This window comes from Erpetoichthys calabaricus, chromosome 3 (assembly GCF_900747795.2).
Source record: "Erpetoichthys calabaricus chromosome 3, fErpCal1.3, whole genome shotgun sequence".
Taxonomy (NCBI): Eukaryota; Metazoa; Chordata; class Cladistia; order Polypteriformes; family Polypteridae; genus Erpetoichthys; species Erpetoichthys calabaricus.
In genome coordinates, this window is record NC_041396.2 from 3,344,893 (window position 1) to 3,366,380 (window position 21,488).

At 40.7% G+C, this 21,488-nt stretch overlaps 1 protein-coding gene across 1 annotated transcript in view; it reads left to right on the forward strand.

Moving 5' to 3' along the window:
• LOC114647645 (L-gulonolactone oxidase-like) overlaps positions 1–21,488 on the forward strand; it is a 232,601-nt gene that overhangs the window by 147,682 nt on the left and 63,431 nt on the right. The window contains exons 7-8 of the mRNA XM_051925415.1: positions 10,014–10,121; positions 11,769–11,845. Coding sequence (XP_051781375.1) covers positions 10,014–10,121; positions 11,769–11,845 — 185 coding nt within the window. The remainder of the gene's footprint in view (positions 1–10,013; positions 10,122–11,768; positions 11,846–21,488) is intronic.

The window sequence follows — 21,488 nt, forward strand, 5'->3', positions numbered from 1 at the left end:
CTATATGATAGATAGACTGAAAGGCACTATATAATAAATAGATAGATAGATAGGAAAGGCACTATATGATAGATAGAGTGAAAGGCACTATATAATAAATAGATAGGAAAGGCACTATATGATAGATAGAGTGAAAGGCACTATATAATAAATAGATAGATAGATAGGAAAGGCACTATATAATAGATAGATAGATAGGAAAGGCACTATATGACAGATAGATAGATAAGAAAGGCACTTTATGATAGAGTGAAAAGGAACTAAATAATAGATAGATAGATAGATAGATAAGAAAGGCACTTTATGATAGAGTGAAAAGGAACTAAATAATAGATAGATAGATAGATAGATAGATAGATAGATAGATAGATAGATAGATAGATAGATAGATAGATAGATAGATAGATAGATAGATAGATAGATAGATAGATAGATAGATAGATAGATAGGAAAGGCACTATATGATAGATAGATAGGAAAGGCAGTATATGATAGATAGATAGATAGATAGATAGATAGATAGATAGATAGATAGATAGATAGATAGAGTGAAAGGCACTATATGATAGATAGATAGATAGATAGATAGATAGATAGATAGATAGATAGATAGATAGATAGATAGATAGATAGAGTGAAAGGCACTATATGATAGATAGATAGATAGATAGATAGATAGATAGATAGATAGATAGATAGATAGATAGATAGGAAAGGCACTATATAATGGATAGATAGATAGATAGATAGATAGATAGATAGATAGATAGATAGATAGATAGATAGATAGATAGATAGGAAAGGCACTATATGATAGATAGATAGATAGATAGATAGGAAAGGCACTATATGATAGATAGATAGGAAGGGCAGTATAGATAGATAGATAGATAGATAGATAGATAGATAGATAGATAAGAAAGACACTATATGAGAGATAGAGTGAAAGGCACTATATAATAGATAGATAGATAGGAAAGGCACTATATGACATAGATAGATAAGAAAGGCACTTTATGATAGAGTGAAAAGGAACTAAATAATAGATAGATAGATAGATAGATAGGAAAGGCACTATATGATAGAGTGAAAGGCACTATATAATAGATAGATAGATAGATAGATAGGAAAGGCACTATATAATGGATAGATAGATAGATAGGAAAGGCACTATATAATAGATAGATAGATAGATAGATAGATAGATAGATAGGAAAGGCACTATATGATAGATAGATAGGAAAGGCAGTATATGATAGATAGATAGATAGGAAAGACACTATATGAGAGATAGACAGAGTGAAAGGCACTATATAATAGATAGATAGATAGGAAAGGCACTATATGACATAGATAGATAAGAAAGGCACTTTATGATAGAGTGAAAAGGAACTAAATAATAGATAGATAGATAGATAGATAGATAGATAGATAGATAGATAGATAGATAGATAGATAGATAGATAGATAGATAGAAAGGCACTATATGATAGAGTGAAAGGCACTATATAATAAATAGATAGATAGATAGGAAAGGCACTATATGATAGAGTGAAAGGCACTATATAATAAATAGATAGATAGATAGATAGGAAAGGCACTATATGATAGATAGATAGATAGATAGATAGATAGATAGATAGATAGATAGATAGATAGATAGGAAAGGCACTATATGATAGAGTGAAAGGCACTATATAATAAATAGATAGATAGGAAAGGCACTATATGATAGAGTGAAAGGCACTATATAATAAATAGATAGATAGATAGGAAAGGCACTATATGATAGATAGATAGATAGGAAAGGCACTATATGATAGATAGAGTGAAAGGCACTATATAATAAATAGATAGATAGATAGATAGATAGATAGATAGATAGGAAAGGCACTATATGATAGATAGATAGATAGAGTGAAAGGCGCTATATAATAAATAGATAGATAGATTAGATAGATAGGAAAGGCACTATATGATAGATAGATAGATAGATAGATAGATAGATAGATAGATAGATAGATAGATAGGAACGGCACTATATGATAGATAGATAGAGTGAAAGGCGCTATATAATAAATAGATAGATAGATAGGAAAGGCACTATATAATGGATAGATAGATAGATAGGAAAGGCACTATATAGATAGATAGATAGATAGATAGATAGGAAAGGCACTATATGATTGATAGATAGATAGATAGATAGATAGATAGATAGAAAGGAAAGGCACTATATGATAGGAAAGGCACTATATGATAGATAGATAAATAGGAAAGGCACTATATGATAGATAGATAGATAGATAGATAGATAGATAGATAGATAGATAGATAGAGTGAAAGGCACTATATAATAGATGGATGGATAGATAGAGTGAAAGGCACTATATAATAGATAGATACATAGAGTGAAAGGCACTATATAATAGATAGATAGATAGAACTTTATTCATTCCCGGGGTACATTAGCTATCTTGGTCCAATGCTGAGCTGACTAGCTTGTGGTTCATTTCTTCAACCACCAGTGCCCACCACTCAGACGGGCGACCCACCCCTAAGCTCACTGAGTGGAGGTGTGTTTGTAGACACCAAAGCCCCATCACCTGCTGCTGATGTGCCAACTCCCACAGGTGAGGAGCATCAGTCTGGCATTTATCTCCTGTCCACTGGATGATTGTGGCTCATCAGATATCGCAGGGTTGATTGGCACCACAATGGCTGAGGAGATCATGGAGGATCCCTCTGAAGGAGCTCCAGGCCGCCGTGTTCTTCACTAGCTGGCCTCTCGGCTTTTTCTCGTTGGCTTCCCAAACAGATCATTAGGAAGTTCATTGGTATGCGCCTGGCGACCCTGGGCAGCCTGTTGCATTAATGCAACTCCTCATCTGCCGACCTGCTGAGAACGCTTGAAAAGAGACAAACAAGCAGCTGTCAGCCTGAGACACTGACGATCAGGAGAAAAAGTGACAAGTGATGGCAGCCTGTCTGATCTCATTTTCTTTTTTCTTTTGTTTGTTTCCTGCGTCCATTCGTCCATAATCGTGTGACATGGCCACGCTATGCCAGCCTTCATTCCCTCACTTTATGATTGTGCTCGTTCTAATGTGGGTCCCATGGATAGTTGGAGCCCATTTTGGAATCATCAGGCACTGGACATGATGCAGTCCATGAAAGGTCATTGTGAGACACACGGCTACAGTGCCTGTTAAAGTCTTCAGCCCCTTTGAAGTTTTCCCATTTTCTTGATATACAACATGGAATCCCAGTTGATGTCATTTGTTTTTGTTATGCTGATCAACAGAAAAAGACCCTTTAATGACAAAAAGAAAATGGCTCCCTGCAGAGTGGTCTAAATTAGCTACAAATCCATCCATCCTTCCATTCATTTTCTATACCTGAGTTATCCTGATCAGGGCCGTGGTGCCCATCCCAGCAACAGATATAAAGCACCAAGTACTTGATAGTGTCAGCAGTCAGGCCTCTCTGGTGCCATCATTAGATCAATGGAGGTCACCAGTCTGAGATTTCAGATGGTATCTGGCAGGTCCAACCTGTGACGTGTGAATATGGTGGCCCAACCTACACCATGAAGACCAAGCAACACCACAAGGAACTCCATGAAACACTCAAGTCTGGGGAGGGAGCCAAGAAAATATCTGAGTCTCTGAAATTGAAATCAATCGTCAAGAAATGGAAAGAGCTGGAAATCTGCTAGAGAGAGCAGGCTGTCCACAAAAAAACTGAAGACGAGGAGCGAGGAAGGCCATCAAGAGAACCTCTGAAGGAGTCACAAGCTACAGTGACTAACAGTCGTGCCAGGGTGCGTCACCAGTCACAGGTTTATGGAAGAAGAGATGAAACACACAGGACCTTAGAAAGATCTAATGATGAAGAGGCCATTCAGCCCAGCAGAGCTCACCAGTCCTGATCACTTAAATCCTCCATAAAACATCCACTCGAGTTCTGAAGGTCCCTAAAGTCCTGCTGTCCACCACATGACTTGGTCACTAATTCTGTGTGTCTGTGGTTCTCTACATGAAGTAAAACTTCCTAATGTTTGTGTGAAATTTACCCTCAACGTGTCTCCAAAGGTGTCCCCGTGTTCTTGATGAACTCATTTTAAAGTCACCATCTCGACCCACTGGACTAATCCTCTTCGTCATTTTAAACACTTCAGTCAGGTCTCCTCTTCATCTCTACAAAGATTCCTTTCTTCATTAACTCATCCCCTTCAGTCCCGGAGTCAGCCGACATGCTGTTCTCTGGACTTCCTCTGGTGCTGCTCTGTCATTTATGTAGTCAGGATGGGAGACGGTGCTGGGACTTGAGAAATCCTCGTGAACACCACATACGACACGGAGGGGAGACAACGAGATCGACATAATAACACGGTGACAGACGTTACGTGAAAATTCTTAACAAGTGACGAAAAGATTCAATCAAAAGAGAACATCTTGAGCCAGGAGAGAGAAAAATAACAATCAGATACGCAGAGGGGGAAGCAAAATCAAAACCCCAGCTGGCAAAAGACCACTCAGCCCCTACAGCCATTCTGCAATATCTATCTATCTATCTATCTATCTATCTATCTATCTATCTATCTATCTATCTATCTATCTATCTATCTATCTATCTATCTATCTATACTGCCCTTCCTATCTATCTATCATATAGTGCCTTTCCTATCTATCTATCTATCTATCTATCTATCTATCTATCTATCTATCTATCTATCTATCTATCTATCTATCTATCTATCTATCTATCAATCATATAGTGCCTTTCCTATCTATCTATCTATCTATCTATCTATCTATCTATCTATCTATCTATCTATCATATAGTGCCTTTCACTCTATCTATCTATCTATCTATCTATCTATCTATCTATCTATCTATCTATCTATCTATATTTTAATTAATTATATAGTGCCTATCTATCTATCTATCTATCTATCTATCTATCTATCTATCTATCTATCTATATTTTAATTAATTATATAGTGCCTATCTATCTATCTATCTATCTATCTATCTATCTATCTATCTATCTATCTATCTATCATATAGTGCCTTTCTATCTATCTATCTATCTATCTATCTATCTATCTATCTATCTATCTATCTATCTATCTATCTATCTATCATATAGTGCCTTTCTATCTATCTATCTATCTATCTATCTATCTATCTATCTATATTTTAATTAATTATATAGTGCCTTTCTTTCTATCTATCTATCTATCTATCTATCTATCTATCTATCTATCTATCTATCTATCTATCTATCTGTCTATCTATATTTTAAATAATTATATAGTGCCTTTCTATCTATCTATCTATCTATCTATCTATCTATCTATCTATCTATCTATCTATCTATCTATCTATCTGTCTATCTATATTTTAATTAATTATATAGTGCCTTTCTATCTATCTATCTATCTATCTATCTATCTATCTATCTATCTATCTATCTATCTATCTATCTATATTTTAATTAATTATATAGTGCCTTTCTATCTATCTATCTATCTATCTATCTATCTATCTATCTATCTATCTATATTTTAATTAATTATATAGTGCCTTTTTATCTATCTATCTATCTATCTATCTATCTATCTATCTATCTATCTATCTATCTATCTATCTATCTATCTATCTATATTTTAATTAATTATATAGTGCCTTTCTATCTATCTATCTATCTATCTATCTATCTATCTATCTATCTATCTATCTATCTATCTATCTATCTATCTATATTTTAATTAATTATATAGTGCCTTTCTATCTATCTATCTATCTATCTATCTATCTATCTATCTATCTATCTATCTATCTATATTTTAATTAATTATATAGTGCCTTTCTATCTATCTATCTATCTATCTATCTATCTATCTATCTATCTATCTATCTATCTATCTATCTATCTATCTATATTTTAATCAATTATATAGTGCCTTTCTATCTATCTATCTATCTATCTATCTATCTATCTATATTTTAATTAATTATATAGTGCCTTTCTATCTATCTATCTATCTATCTATCTATCTATCTATCTATTATATAGTGCCTTTCATATCTATCTATCTATCTATCTATCTATCTATCTATCTATATTTTAATTAATTATATAGTGCCTTTCTATCTATCTATCTATCTATCTATCTATCTATCTATCTATATTTTAATTAATTATATAGTGCCTTTCTATCTATCTATCTATCTATCTATCTATCTATCTATCTATCTATCTATCTATCTATCTATCTATCTATCTATCTATCTATACATACACTGGGCTATTCAAATAGAAAGAGCAGATTTCAAAAATCTATTTCATCCAAACTGTATAAGACAGAAACGCGCTCCACACATCACTGGACAGAGGAAAGTTCAAAGTTTTAAAGCCCACCTACCAGTACCAGTGAATATCTCCGAGTTCCGTTTCTCGCTTGTGCTAAAATGGCGACAGCACCACAAGAGAAGTCATTTTCCGCGCTGCAGTTTGCGACGTGTGAGTCCATTGGACTGGAGGAGGTCGTTATCGAGATCTCGCTCTTCATCTATTGGCCTCCCAGGTCACCCCTGCCTTTTTTTTCTACGGAGGTACATTAAAGACAGCGTTTGTTCCACCTGTGCCCTCTAATCTTGAAGATTTGCGACATCGAATTGAGGAAGCTGTGAATCAGTAACTGGGGACCAGTGGAGTGGTGTGTGGTCTACCGTTGAGATGTTTGTCGTGTTACACGTGAGGCTCAATTAGTATGATATAGATTTTTGAAATCTGCTCTTTCATTTTGAGTAGCCCTGTATCTCTCTCTCTATATACCGTATACACACACAGGGCCCACTCAGTCACACTGGCCAAATGTTAACGTCAGACCACTGAACCGCTCTGAGGTACCCAATGCACATCTTACTAAATCTTGACGTAAAGTAAAAAATACAAAGTTCATGGAGGAGTCCGACGTGAGCACAGGGAGAACACGCAGAGTCCACCACAGACAGTGGCAGAGCTGGGAGTGAAAGCCTCGTTCAGTCAGTATAAGAGCACTGGGGACGGCGCACAGCTCACTTTCTGTACCTCACATACTCCACACTGAAGCGTCGCTCGTTTTGAGGTCTCCTTTCCTTCACTAATTGACACTCCTGCTCTTCTCAGTCTGGACTGCACCTCCAGGCAGGTCTTGTGTTTACGTGAAGATCTTTTCATTTTTCTGTCTTGTGGGACTTGTTCTGCCCGGGGGCTACAAAACAAAATGAGAGGAAGGACGAGGTTCGCCTTGAGGGCTTCTCATCAGTGCTGGAATGTGGAAAACAGAAGAAAGTTAGTAAAGGGGGGGATGGGGGTTAGGGGGGTGGTGGGTTTGGTCTGGGCTTGGACAAGGCATCAGACTGACGGACTGAGTGACCTGTCTGATTCAGGACTGGAGCCCATAGAGAGAGAGAGAGAGACATGGGGAAAGGCACTATATAAAATATACAGAGATAGAGAGAGAAATATGAAGGACACTGCACTGTGGACACAGAGATGGGAAGGAGACTCCAAAAGTCAGAGAGATGTGTAGAAGTACAAGTGCACAACAGACAAGAAGTATGTGAAAGGTACTCCATAAAGACACATGTGAAGCACTAGATGATAGAGAGGAATACACAGACAGAGAGGAAAAACACACATTAGTACATTTATATGGAAGACACGATATGAGACAGACAGACAAATAGATCATCATGAAAGGCACCATAAACTAGATAGATATGATAGACATCATATCACAGATAGATGGAATGACGAAGAGGAAAGAAGTACTATATTTAATAGACATGAAAGGCACTATATAATACATATACTATATATATAGAAGGTAAAGGTATAAGATATTGAAATATAGCCATGAAAGGCGCTATATAATAGATTTTATATGAAATGCATGATAGATAGATAGATAGATAGATAGATAGAAAAGACAGTATATAATAAAGAGAAATGTGAAAAACATTACACAGGGCACAATATAAGATTGTTTAAGTTAGATTTGAAGAACACTATATACAGTAATTGTTTATTAAATGACAGACAAATATAAAATGAAATGAAGGACATGATATAGCTCGATAGATATATAGAAAGACATGAAAGGCACTATATAATAGATAAATACATGAACTGCTAGATAGGTTTATAAGCAGGCTGTGGCACAAGTGCTAAGGGCAAGCCCACCCTTAAGCACAAATTCCCCTGCATTACCTTCATATAACAGAGAAAGCCCATTCTGACTCCCCTCATGAGTTAGGATACTAATGCACACTTTATTCTGTGCTAGACAAAGAGCCCGTTTCGACAACGTAAGATGAAACGGGCATGAGTTTGTGTCAGCAGTGTATGAAGAACAAATGATAAGTAACGAAGAAGTTGTTTTGTAATGATTGTAGTCCGCTTTACTTATTACTGTACAGGCTTGTACTGTTAGTTGATGAATTTTCCAGGCCTATAGTATAACATTGAATGATGAATGTTCCAGTACAATATGGAATAGTAATAAGTATAAGCACCACAAACCTGATATCGGTGTATTGAATGAATGTGTAATTGAATCAGAATGCGTAATTAGGCCTCAAGCTGTAGTCGAAATCACCTTTCAGGCCTCTAGAGCTTTAATCGAAGTCGCCTTTCTCTTTGAATTTTTGCGGCCGTAAATCCGTCGCCTGCCGCGATGTTGGGGTTGGATGTCAGTCTCGTAAGGTTTTTTGGGCAGCTGCACAGAAGGCTTCGGACAGACGTGAGTGAGTAAGGAGGCAGGCGAATTATGTATTAAGATATAGTGAAGATTCTTGACCAGTGTATTTCAGTTGCCCGGGCCTTTTAGCTTCATATTGGGCTCACACAGAAACACTGGCAAGCAGACTGGAGTGATGCCAGTGGCCCAGTCTACAGAGGGTGGTCTTGTTCTTCATCCCATCCTACCGAGTCACTTGGTGGTCCAGCCCCAGTCCTCAGCAATGCTGAACACCTTAATGTTTGGCTACATTGTTTTTAATTTCTTATATCTATCTATCTATCTATCTATCTATCTATCTATCTATCTATCTATCTATCTATCTATCTATCTATCTATCTATCTATCTATCTATCTATCTATCTATCTATTATATAGTGCCTTTCATATCTATCTATCTATCTATCTATCTATCTATCTATCTATCTATCTATCTATCTATCTATCTATCTATCTATCTATGAGTGGGGATTGAGCCAGCACTCCACAGTGCAATGCTTTGGCCACTAGGGGGCCACAGACCAACATTAACTTTCCTTCAAGTCTCCTCTTCCCTTTTCCTGACTGCACTCTTTCTTTTAAAGCTGGCATTTCCTTTTATATAGCGCCTTTAAGCTGGATGCACTGCTGAGGCCGTCTATACAACACATGAGAGCAGCAACACACAGTGAGGAGTAAAGAATAAGAAAGGAACTGCAATGGCAGAATGAGGAGAGCAGAGCCACCAATGTGATCAGGCAGGCGAAGTCAGCGGCTATGATACACACATATAACGTAAGACCATGTGAGCATGATAGGGCCATGTTTGGGGGGGGGGGGGTTCAGTGTAATATAACCTGTCAAGTGTGGCACAGGACATTCTAACTGATGTTGCCCAAGGGAGAAGTTCAATCTCCTCTGGCACCTCCGTTATCTCAGCCTACATTTTCCATTTCAGTGTTATGGAAGGCAGCAGTTTGCCGCTGTAACATCAAGATAGCCCCCGGGTGGGGGGCCAGTGGATCTCAGGGTGCCAGCACACCCGCTTGACCAGTGTAGAGTTGCAATCTAATGACTGAACCCAGCCAGGTCCCTTGAGGTGTGTGGCAGTGGCAGTAATAGATGTGTCACCCAGCCATGCCATCTGACTCTTTCAGGGTAGCACATGGCACCTCATGCTGCTCTCCAATCTCAAGATCGCGTTTGGTGAGCTTTTGGTTTTTTTTTTTCTTTTCCCAGGTTTTGGACAATTTGGATCTCCATCTGAAGAAGTCCGAGTATTTCCGCTTTCTTTGGTTCCCACACACTGAATACGTGAGGATCATCTATCAAGACCGCACAGACAAGGTAATGTTTATTGTTAATGACACCGTAGGACATGAAAATGAGACACTCGTCACTGCCCATGTGTGGAGCACTCTGGGGTGCCAGCCACAGTGCACTCCACACCCTCTTAATGCCAACCTGTTTGTCAGACCATTTTCATTTTTGGCTAATAATTCCCAGACATATTAAGCTGTGCCCTTCTAATCTGACTGTTAAGTAATTTGATGTAAAAGATGCTCTTGGGGTGTGCCTGGCACAGCTGGTATCAAAATGTTTCTGTCATTATGTCAGAATGTCTTTCTTCATTGTGAAACCTGAACTGATGACCACAGAACACTGTGAAAATATTGAACATAAAGAGAGACCTTCTGACCACTACGGGCATCACAAGCAAGTCTGCCAGTCTACTGCACTACACTCATCCCGGCCCAAGGCTGACATCTTCTAAGTCACTGAGTCTGCTTTCAAGCGTCATGTACCATATATGTCAAAATCTACAAGTATAACTTGCTGGGCACAAACTTGTGCCAATTATGGGCATCACTGACACTTCCTGATTCCAAGTTAGAAACCCACTTTCCATTGACCCCCGCGCCATGGTTGGCATTAGTGGCTCACTGTGTTCCCGTGCAAAACTGTGGATTAGTCGTCAGGCAGTAAATCACAGTGGCATATGAGGCAGAAAAAAATGAAAGGCACTATATGATGGAAATATGACAGGTGCAACATGTGACAGATAGAAATATGAAAGGTATACTGTAAATACATAAAGCATTTATATTAGGAGTGAAAGGCACTATATAATAGAAAGATGAAAACTGTCAAACTTGATAAACAGAAATATGAAAGGTGCTACATCATATAGTTAAATAAGAAATGAAAGGCACTATATAATAAAGATGAGTGGCACTAAATTTGATAGAAAAAAATGAAAGCACTATATGATAGAAATATGAAAAGTTCTACATAATATAAATAGATAAAACATGAATGGCACTATATAATAGAAATATGAAAACTGTTAAACTTGATGAACAGAAATATGAAAGGTCCTACATAATGTAGATAGATAAGGAATGAAAGGCACTATATAGTAGAAAGGTGAAAAGTTGCTAAATTTCAAAGATAGAAATGAAAGGTGCTATATGATAGAATTATGTAAGTCCAAAGTAATATTGTTAAATAAGAAATGAAGGACACTATATAATAGAAATATGAAAGGAGTTAAATTTCATAGAGAGAAATTAAAGGCTTTATATGATAGAAATATGAAAGCTGCTAAACCTGACAGAAATATATGATAGAAAGTCCTACATAATATAATTAAATAAGAAATGAAAGGCACTAAATAATAGAAAAATGAAAGATGCCAAATTTAATATATAGAAATGAAAGGTGCTATATGACAAAAATATGAAAATTTCTACATGATATAAATAAATAAGAAATGAAAGGCACTATATGATAGAAATATGAATGGCACTGTATAACAGAAATGTGAAAGGCATCATATGACAAAAATATGAAGGGCAGCATATAATAGAAATATGAAAGGTACTAAAGTAGATCGAAATAAAATGTGAATAAATAGAAAGGTCCCACCAGGTTCCAGATGTGCCGTGATTGCTCTTCCTCACTACTCATGATCTTCTTCTTTTTCCGTTGCAGCCAGTCATGAACAAGTCCAGCTGGCTTTGGAGCTATGGCATCGGCTACCACCTGCTGGAGTTTCTTCTGTGGATCAGGTAAGATGCTAATGGCAGTGTTTGGGGGATCGAGGGGGTCAAGTATCCACTAAATGGCAAACCCTAAAGGACATACATCCTGAAGTTCCACAAACCAGAAAACAGAACCTGAGTGCAGATTATCAAGAACACGGGGACACAGTTGGGAACTTATTAAGGGTGTTTTAAAGATTTAAAGCTTTGTAAAACTGCAGCGACCCAGAATTGAACAAAAAAAGACCTTGAACCCCAACCGCGGCAGTAGGGGGTCCCAGGCTGACATATAACACAGGGGTCTTCATGGTTTGGGCCTGCTTTGCTGCTTCAGAGTCTGGATGTGATTCGATTTCAAAAAGACATTTTCCAGGTGAGGTCAGCCAGTCCATGACCACAAGCTTAAGAGAGGCTAGGTGACCCCAAAAACACACAAGTCAGTTGACCAAAGAACAGTCAAATCAATGTCCTGATGTTAACCCGATTGAGATGTTGTGCCTTGACCCAAGAAGGCTGTGCAGTCGGGACAAGTCAGACATATTGTAGGAAGGGGTGGTCCGAAATTCATCCTCAGCGTTGGGCAGGTCATCTAAGCAGCCACAGGAAACGTCTGGTGTTGTCACTGCTAAAGGAGGTCTTGCATGTGATTTAAATTAGGGGTGTCCAGCCTGCATTGTGAGCGATGGCTCGATACACTCAGTAAAGATATGACGAGTCCAACGCCTTGTGTGCTGCCAGTTTATGTTTGAATTGTGACTTAGATGAAGATCAGACTGCACCTTAGAAATCCAGGGACCTCCAAAGGGTTCACTTACTCTTTTCACTCAATTGTCAGAAGGGGTTTCACTTTCGAGGTCCTGATTGAGCGCTGTCAGTGAAGCCGGCGAGAGTGACAGTGACGATGATGTGAAAGGAGGCCGTTGAGCGGCTGATTTATTGGCGTATGGCGTGGTGCCAGCTAATTAGCTCTGTGGGACCACCTGAGCCCCTGTGTTGGTGACACGATGGTGGATGGCAGCCCATGTCTTTCCAAGTATTTTTGTGTTCTCTTAAATTTCCCATCCACCTTGGATAACCTGATTATTTCTGTCACATGCGTGGAGTCGGCGACACTTTAGTTTATATTAGTTTTGTCACTATGAGGCTGTGCAGAGATGTTACAATACATTTCAATACAATACATCCATTATCCTACATTATCCATTACCTGCTATATCCTAACTACAGGGTCACAGGGGTCTGCTGGAGCCAATCCCAGCCAACACTGGGCACAAGGCAGGAACAATACAATACAATTTATTTTTGTGTAGCCCAAAATCACACAAGAACTTCCACAATGGGCTTTAACAGGCCCTTGACTCTCTAAGAAGGCAAGGAAAAAAAATGGTAGACACCTTGGGAAAGGCCATTCAGAGAGAGACCCCTTTCCAGGTAGGTTGGGCATCGGAAGCAGAAATGAGGGAAACACGGCGGTGTTAGCACCAGGCTCAAAGCTAACCCCACCAGACCTGCGATAGCGTCCATTCTGCTCGCGAACGTCCAGTCACTGGATTACATAAAGCCTGCAGCGGGCCAAGCAGTCGGAAAGGAGAGACTGCTGCATCTTTATTTTCACTGAGACATGGCTTCAGGAAAACATTGCAGACTCGGCCATCCAACTAGACGGACTGACCATCTTCCGAGCGGACCAGAGACGCCTCTTTGTCGGTAAGACCCCGCTGTGAAGAGGGGGACTGTGTGTTTATGTGAACAGAGAGTCGGGTACGAACGCTGCCCACTGATATCGGTTTTATCCTTAAGGTGTCGGCCTTTTTACCTGCCGAGGGAGTACAGCTGCATGCTGGTGGTTGCCGTCTACGAACACATAACTCCAGGTCTAGAGTCGTTACACTGGCTGCCGGTTAAGTTTAGGGCAGATTTCAAAATCCCTCCTTTTAACATATAAAGCCTTAAATGGCGGAGGTCCGGCTTACTTGTCTGAACTTATCACGACTTACAAACCACAGTGCACATGAAGATCTCAAGATGCGGTCTGCTTCTGATTCCAAGGATTAATAAAATAACGGTGAGAGGTCGAGCTTTTAATTACAGGACCCTAAACTGTGGAGTGGTCTGCCTGCTACTATAAGAGATGCCCCTTCACTCTCAGGCTGAAGATTCACTAGATAGATAGATAGCTAGCTAGATAGATAGATAGATAGATAGATAAATAGATAGATAGATAGATAGATAGATAGATAGATAGATAGATAGATAGATAGATAGATAGATAGATAGATAGATAGATAGATAGATAGATAGATAGATAGATAGATAGATAGATAGATAGATAGATAGATAGATAGATACTTTATTAATCCCAAGGGGAAATTCACATACTCCAGTTTAGCACACCCTGACTAGAGCTGCTGATTAGCTGTACAGACTGCATCTCTGTTGTTAATCATTAGCACTAAAACATAAGTAACATCCATCCATCCATCCATTGTCCAACCCGCTGAATCCGAACACAGGGTCACGGGGGTCTGCCGAAGCCAATCCCAGCCAACACAGGGCACAAGGCAGGGAACCAATCCCGGGCAGGGTGCCAACCCACCGCAGGACACACACAAACACACCCACACACCAAGCACACACTAGGGCCAATTTAGAATCACCAATCCACCTAACCTGCATGTCTTTGGACTGTGGGAGGAAACCATGATAGTTCTAATTTGTTACTAACTCTCACCTATTCTGTTTCTCTTCTCGGTACTCAAATGTGGCACTTGGTGCCACGGCCCACCTGCCAAGTTGTTTTGCCTGCCTAAGGTTAAGTCATCCCTGATGGAGGATCACAGGAATCGTGGGAAAGAGGGGTCCTTTGATCGGATTGGGTGGCCCAGCTCTGGCCAAATGGGGGAGGCAGCTTGATGGCCGAGGTCTCCAGCACTCTGAACAAATCCAAATCATATTATGGGGTATCATCTACTGTTAAATTCTGCTCCGTACTTGTAAAATTTTTATTTTTATTCTGTTTTGAGGATTTGTTCTCTTCTGTGTATTGTATTGTATTGACCCCCTTTTCTTTTTGACACCCACTGCACGCCAACCTACCTAGAAGGGGGTCTCTCTTTGAACTGCCTTTCCAGAGGTTTCTTCCATTTTTTTACCCTACAAGGGTTGTTTTGGGAGTTTTTCCTTCTCTTCTTAGAGAGTCAAGGGGCTGGGGGGCTGTCAAGAGGCAGGGCCTGTTAAAGCCCATTGCGCCTCTTCTTGTGTGATTTTGGGCTATACAGAAATAAATTGTAATTGTGTTTTATTGTCTACCACCCGCCTAGCGCAAATGCTAACCAGGCGCTAGCGGAACTCTACAAGACCATCGGCAAACTGCAAATGAGGCATCTTGAGGTATTTTTCATTATTGCTGGAGACTTCAATCATGCCAACTTGAAGTCAGTTCTCCCCAAATTCTTCCAGAATGTGAACTTTGCTACTAGAGCAGACTGTCTGGACAATGTTTACACGAGCGCTCCTGATGCCTACAAGGCCCTAACCTGCCCTCACCTCGGCTACTCAGACCATATCAGTGTGTTTATGGTTCCTGTGTATAAGTCCCTGCTGAAGCGCACTAAACCAGCTCGCATGAACATCAGAGTGTGGCAGGTCGGTGCTGATTCAGCTCTCCAAGACTGCTTTGAATTGACAGACTGGGACATTTTCTGGGAGGCTGCTATGGATGGTGACTCCATCGATCTGGAGGAGTACACAGACTGTACATAGAGGATGTTACTGTTACCAAGGATGTTACCACAAGAGCCAACAAGAAGCCCTGGATGATGAGAGAAGGGCACACCACTGCTCAAGATCAGAAATGCAGCCTTCGGATCTGGAGACAAGGCCACCCTCAGGGTGACCAGAGCCAACCTGTCTCGTGCTGTAAGGAGAGCTAAGTGGGCCTACGCACAGAGGATTAACAAACACTTCAGCAGCACCAGAGACACACGTCATATGTGGCCTGGCGTTCAGACAATTTAACAAACTACAAGCCAAATCCACACAGCAGCGATGGTGATGCCTCCCCTACCGGATGAACTGAACAACCTTCTTCGCACGGTTTGAGGCGCAAAACAAAGAGCCTGCGAGAAAAGCAACACCTCCCTCCGCTGACCAGGTACTCTGTCTCTCCATAACTGACGTGAGGAGGACTCTATCCAGAGTCAATCCACGCAAATCGTCCTCACAGGTGGTGCGGTGGTAGTGCTGCTGCTTTGCAATAAGAAGATTGTGGGTTCGCTTCCCGGTTCCTCCCTGTGTGGATAGCGCTTTGAGAACTGAAAAAAGCGCTATATAAATGTAATGAATTATTTTATTATTAAGGCTGCAGGACCTGACGACGTACCTGGCTGTGTGCTCAAAGAATGTGCCAGTCAACTGGCTGGGGTCCTCACAGACATCTTCAACACATCTCTGAGCCAGTCGTCAGTGCCAGCATGCTGCAAGTCGACCACCATCATACCAGTGCTGAAGAAGTCATCAGTGACATGCTTGAATGACTGCCGACCAGTTGTACTCACGCCAATCATCATGAAGTTTTTCGAAAGGTTAATCATGTCACACATAAAGATGAATCTCCCTGCCTCCCTTGACCCTCTTCAGTTTGCAAACCGCTCAAAGAGGTCAACTGAGGATGCCATATGCTCTGCCCTTCACCTCTCCCTGACACATCTGGATAAAAGAGACACATATGTCAGGATGCTATTCATAGACTTCAACACAATCATCCCTCCAAAGCTGGCTGTAAAACTGAGCAGGTTGGGCCCTGAAACACCACCCTCTGCAATTGGATCCTGGACTTCTTGACCGAGAGGCCCCAGTCAGTTCAGATGGGCTGCAACACTTCCAGCATCATCACACTGAGCACTGGAGCACCCGCAGGGGCCTGGGTGCTTAGTCCACTGCTGTTCACCCTGCTGACTCACGATTGCACAGCCACAACAACACCAACCACATCATCAAGTCTGCGGATGATACGACGGTGCTGGGATTGATAAGCAGGGATACAATACAATACAATTACAACTTATTTTTTTGTATAGCCCAGAATCACACAAGAAGTGCTGCAATGGTCTTTAACAGGCCCTGCCTCTTGTCAGCCCCCCAGCCTTGACTCTCTAAGAAGACAAAGAAAAACTCCCAAAACAACTCTTATAGGGAAAAAAATGGAAGAAACATTCGGGAAAGTTCATAGAGAGACCCCATTCCAGGTAGGCTGGGTGTGCAGTGGGTGTCAAAAGAAGGGGGGGGGGGTCAATAACAATACAATACAATACACAGAACACAAGTCACCCTCAATACAATATAACAGTGCAATAGAAATATTACAAGTACAGAACAGAATTCACAGTAGATGATATCCCATAATATGATTTGCATTTGTTTAGAGTCCTGGAGACCTCGGCCATCAAGCTGCCTCCCCCATTGGCCATTTCACAGCTGAGTCAGTGCTGGGCCAGCCAATCTGATGACAGGACCCCTCTACCCAGTGATTCTGTGATCCTCCATCAGGGATGACTTTACCTTTGCAGGAAAACAACCTGGCAGGTGGGCCGTGGCACCAAGTACCACCTTAGAGTACCGAGAAGAGAAACCAAATAGGTGAGGGTTAGTAACAAATTTCTAACTATCATGTTACTTATGTTTTAGTGCTAATGACTGACAAGAGAGATGCAGTCTGTACAGTTAATCAGCAGCTCTAGTCAGGGGTGTGCTAAACTGAAGTAGTGAGTCTTCAGCCTGAGAGTGAAGGGGCATCTCTTATAGTAGCAGGCAGACCACTCCACAGTTTAGGGGGTCCTGTAACTAAAAGCTCGACCTCCCACCGTTATTTTGTTAATTTTTAGAGTTCTAAGCAGACCGCCTTCTTGAGATCTTAATGTGCGCTCTGGTTTGAAGTTCATAATAAGTTCAGACAAGTAAGCCAGAGGGGCGGCACGGTGGCGCAGTGAGTAGTGCTGCTGCCTCGCAGTTAGGAGACCCAGGTTCGCTTCCCGGGTCCTCCCCTGCGTGGAGTTTGCATGTTCTCCCCGTATCTGCGTGGGTTTCCTCCCACAGTCCAAAGACATGCAGGTTAGGTGGATTGGCGATTCTAAATTGGCCCTAGTGTGTGCTTAGTGTGTGGGTGTGTTGTGTGTGTGTCCTGTGGTGGGTTGGCACCCTGCCTGGGATTGGTTCCTGCCTTGTGCCCTGTGTTGGCTGGGATTGGCTCCAGCAGACCCCCGTGATCCTGTGTTCAGATTCAGTGGGTTGGATAATGGATGGATGAAGTAAGCCGGACCTTGGCCATTTAATGCTTTTATAAGTTAAAGGAGGATTTTGAAATCTGCCCTAAACTTAACCGGGAGCCAGTGTAAGGATTTAAGAACTGGAGTTATGTGTTCGTATTTTCTTGTTCTTGTAATAATTCTTAAAGCAGCATTTTGGATTAACTGGAGGCTGTAAAAAGTACAGTTTGAACATCCACTGAACACTGCATTGCAGTAGTTAGTCCTTGGTCCCCTTTAGCTTTAGTTTGTTTTATCCCATGTCTTGTTTTTAAAACTTATTTTCATCAAGATGGTTTGAAGAGTTCACCCTCCAAATCAGTTGGTGTCATTAGGGGTGGGCACCTGGGCTTTTAGCCATGTTGCCCCTGATCTTCGGAGAGCCCACCTCACCACTTGTTCAGTGCCCCCTCATCTCCTGTAGGCCTGTCTTAGTTTCTCCTGTGACCACGGACATCACAAAAACCCCAAGGGGGACCCCACCCCAGACCTTGCAGCACTGCCACATAAGACGTATGTTGTGATGATAAGATTTTACTTACTGTATGTGCTTTGTATTGTACGTTGTATGTTTTTTGTGTGCTGCTTGTCACTGCCTGAGATTCCAGATGTGGTGGTGGTGGTGGGGGGTATCTTTAAGGATAGGACAGTGAAACCGCAAGGCGGTGATTGACAGCATCACCCTTGGTGGATGGGATCTAGAAGGGTCCTTCTGAAACTGTTCCAGTCATTAGCCACAATTAAGCTGGGCAGAAGGAAGTAATCTGGAGGGAATAGCTGATCTGCGTAGCAGTTCATGATTAAGGCAAAGGCAGAAAAGTTGGACGCCATCAATGCCAAACCGAAAAAAAAAAAAGGTAGAAATGACCCACCGCAAGGTTAGTGAGGTGGTCACCTGTATGCCTTTTTAATGCTGTCCTTACTGATTGAGGGTTATCACTGTCAGGATAACAAGTGCCGCTTCCACCATCCAACATTTCCCCTCTCCTCTTGGACAATACAACATTGGGCTCTTGTGTCGGGATTCTTGTGGGTTTTCTTCACCCTGGCCAGTCATGGCTGTGTCACAGTGACCCCCTTGAGCTGACACAAGTGCCACTTACAGTCACTGGTCATGCACTGAATATGCAGAACAAGAAAACAAAAGCTGGGCCAGATAAGCGAGTGGACCACCATCACTGAGCTGATATATGAAACTGCTGGTCTGCACTGAAGCTCAGAGGAGGACTTGTCATGTGCCGCCTGACAGAGCACCACTCGCTTGAATGGCCTCCTCTGTCAGCTCAAGGCGTCCTCGGGCTTAGTGCTTGACAGGTGAGCAGTGAGCCGGGGAGACGCCATGTCAGTCACAAATGAGCCGCCGTCTGCCAGAGTCACCTGGGGAGATAAAGATGTGCAGGTGTCATTAGAGGGGGGAGACAAGGGAGCCACGCTCTGCTTTTATAGTAGAAATAAAAAAGATAAAAACATGATATGCCTGACCTCTGTGTGTGTCACAACCCCGTTGGTCATGGCCTCTGCCCCTGGCACCTCCACTTTTTAAGTTCTTTCTTTTTATGTTTTTAAGATGGCTGCTCTTTATTTGGTGATTTTATTAGCTGTTTTTTAGATAATTTCCATAATGATAGATAGATAGATAGATAGATAGATAGATAGATAGATAGATAGATAGATAGATAAGACACTCTATATAATAAATAGATAAATAGGTAAATAGATAGTTATGAAAGGCACTATATAACAAATACGTATGAAAGGAACTATGTAATAGACAAATAGACGTGAAAGGCACTATACAATATGTAGATATAGATGTACTCATTAAATTTTGTTATTTATTTATCTATCAATTGATTGATTGATTGATTGATTGGCTGTATTATCTCTCCTGTATTCTTGATTTTTTGTTTTCTGCTGCTGCATGCATGTGAATTCTCCATGGGATTAATAAAGTTTTATCTAATCTAATCTAATGAAAAGCACTATATAATAGATATATATGAAAGGCAATACAGAAGAGACAGACAGGTAGGTAGATAGATAAATACATATACTGTATATAATAGATAGATAGATAGAGTGAAAGGCAGTATATTATAGATAGATAGATAGATAGATAGATAGATAGATAGATAGATAGATAGATAGATAGATAGATAGATACTTTATTAATCCCAAGGGGAAATTCACATACTCCAGCTGCAGCATACTAATAAAAACAATATTAAATTAAAGAGTAATAAAAATGTAGGTAAAAACAGACAATAACTTTGAATAATGTTAACGTTTACCCCCCGGGTGGACATTTGAAAGGCACTTTATGATAGTGTAGGCCAGTGTTTCTCAACCTTTAAGTATTTGCGGCCCGAGTTTTCATAACAGTTTTAATCACGCCCCCCCCTAATGTTTTTTTGAAAGGAGCCCACTAATACCAATTTATTCTTTTTAATTAATGATGTATCATAGACGCATATTTTATTATACCTATTTAACTTTTATGGACATTTATGTAACTCTATATTTATTTTTCTAGTATCAGAATGTAGTTTAAGTTCATTTGTTTTGGTTTCAATAGATTTATTTTTCATATTTTTGATTCTTGTTTTCTTTTTTTCACATCTTCGCACCCACCCTTTTTGTTATTTCGCGCCCCCCTTGGGGGGCCCCGCCCCACAGATTGAGAACCACTGGTGTAGTACTCAAAAGATTGCCAAAGTCCTAGAAGTAGTTGGGGTGCCAACCTGGCCACTTAGTTTAATGGCACAGTAAAGCAAAATAAACTTCAAATAAACAGGCACTCGATGATGCAAAAGTAACACATGGCCACAAAGTTTTAGCCAGGCTCAATATAGGATGGAGTGGTGGCTCTGAGGCTAGGGATATGCACTGGCAATCGGAAGGTTGCCGGTTCGAATCCTGTAAATGCCAAAGGGGATTCTGCTCTGTTGGGCCTTCAGCAAGGCCCTTAACCTGCAATTGCTGAACGCTTTGAGTAGTGAGAAAAGCGCTATATAAATGCAAATAATTATTATTATTATTAATATTATGAAGGGTTCTGTCAATAGGAGGGCAGCACAGTGGCACATTGGTAGCACTGCTGCCTCTCAGTAAGGAGACCTGGGTTCGCTTCCTGGGTCTTCCCTATGTGGAGTTTGCATTTTCTCCCTGTGTCTGCATGGGTTTCCTCCCACAGTCCAAAGACATGGTGATCCTAAATTGTCCCTAGTGTGTGCTTGGTGTGTGTGTGTGTGCGCCCTGCCTGGGGATTTTGTTCCTGCCTGTGCTGGCTGGGATTGGCTCGAGCAAACCCCCCAGGTTGGGAAATGACTGACTGTCAATTGGAGGTCTGTCCCATAGCAGGATTGGGT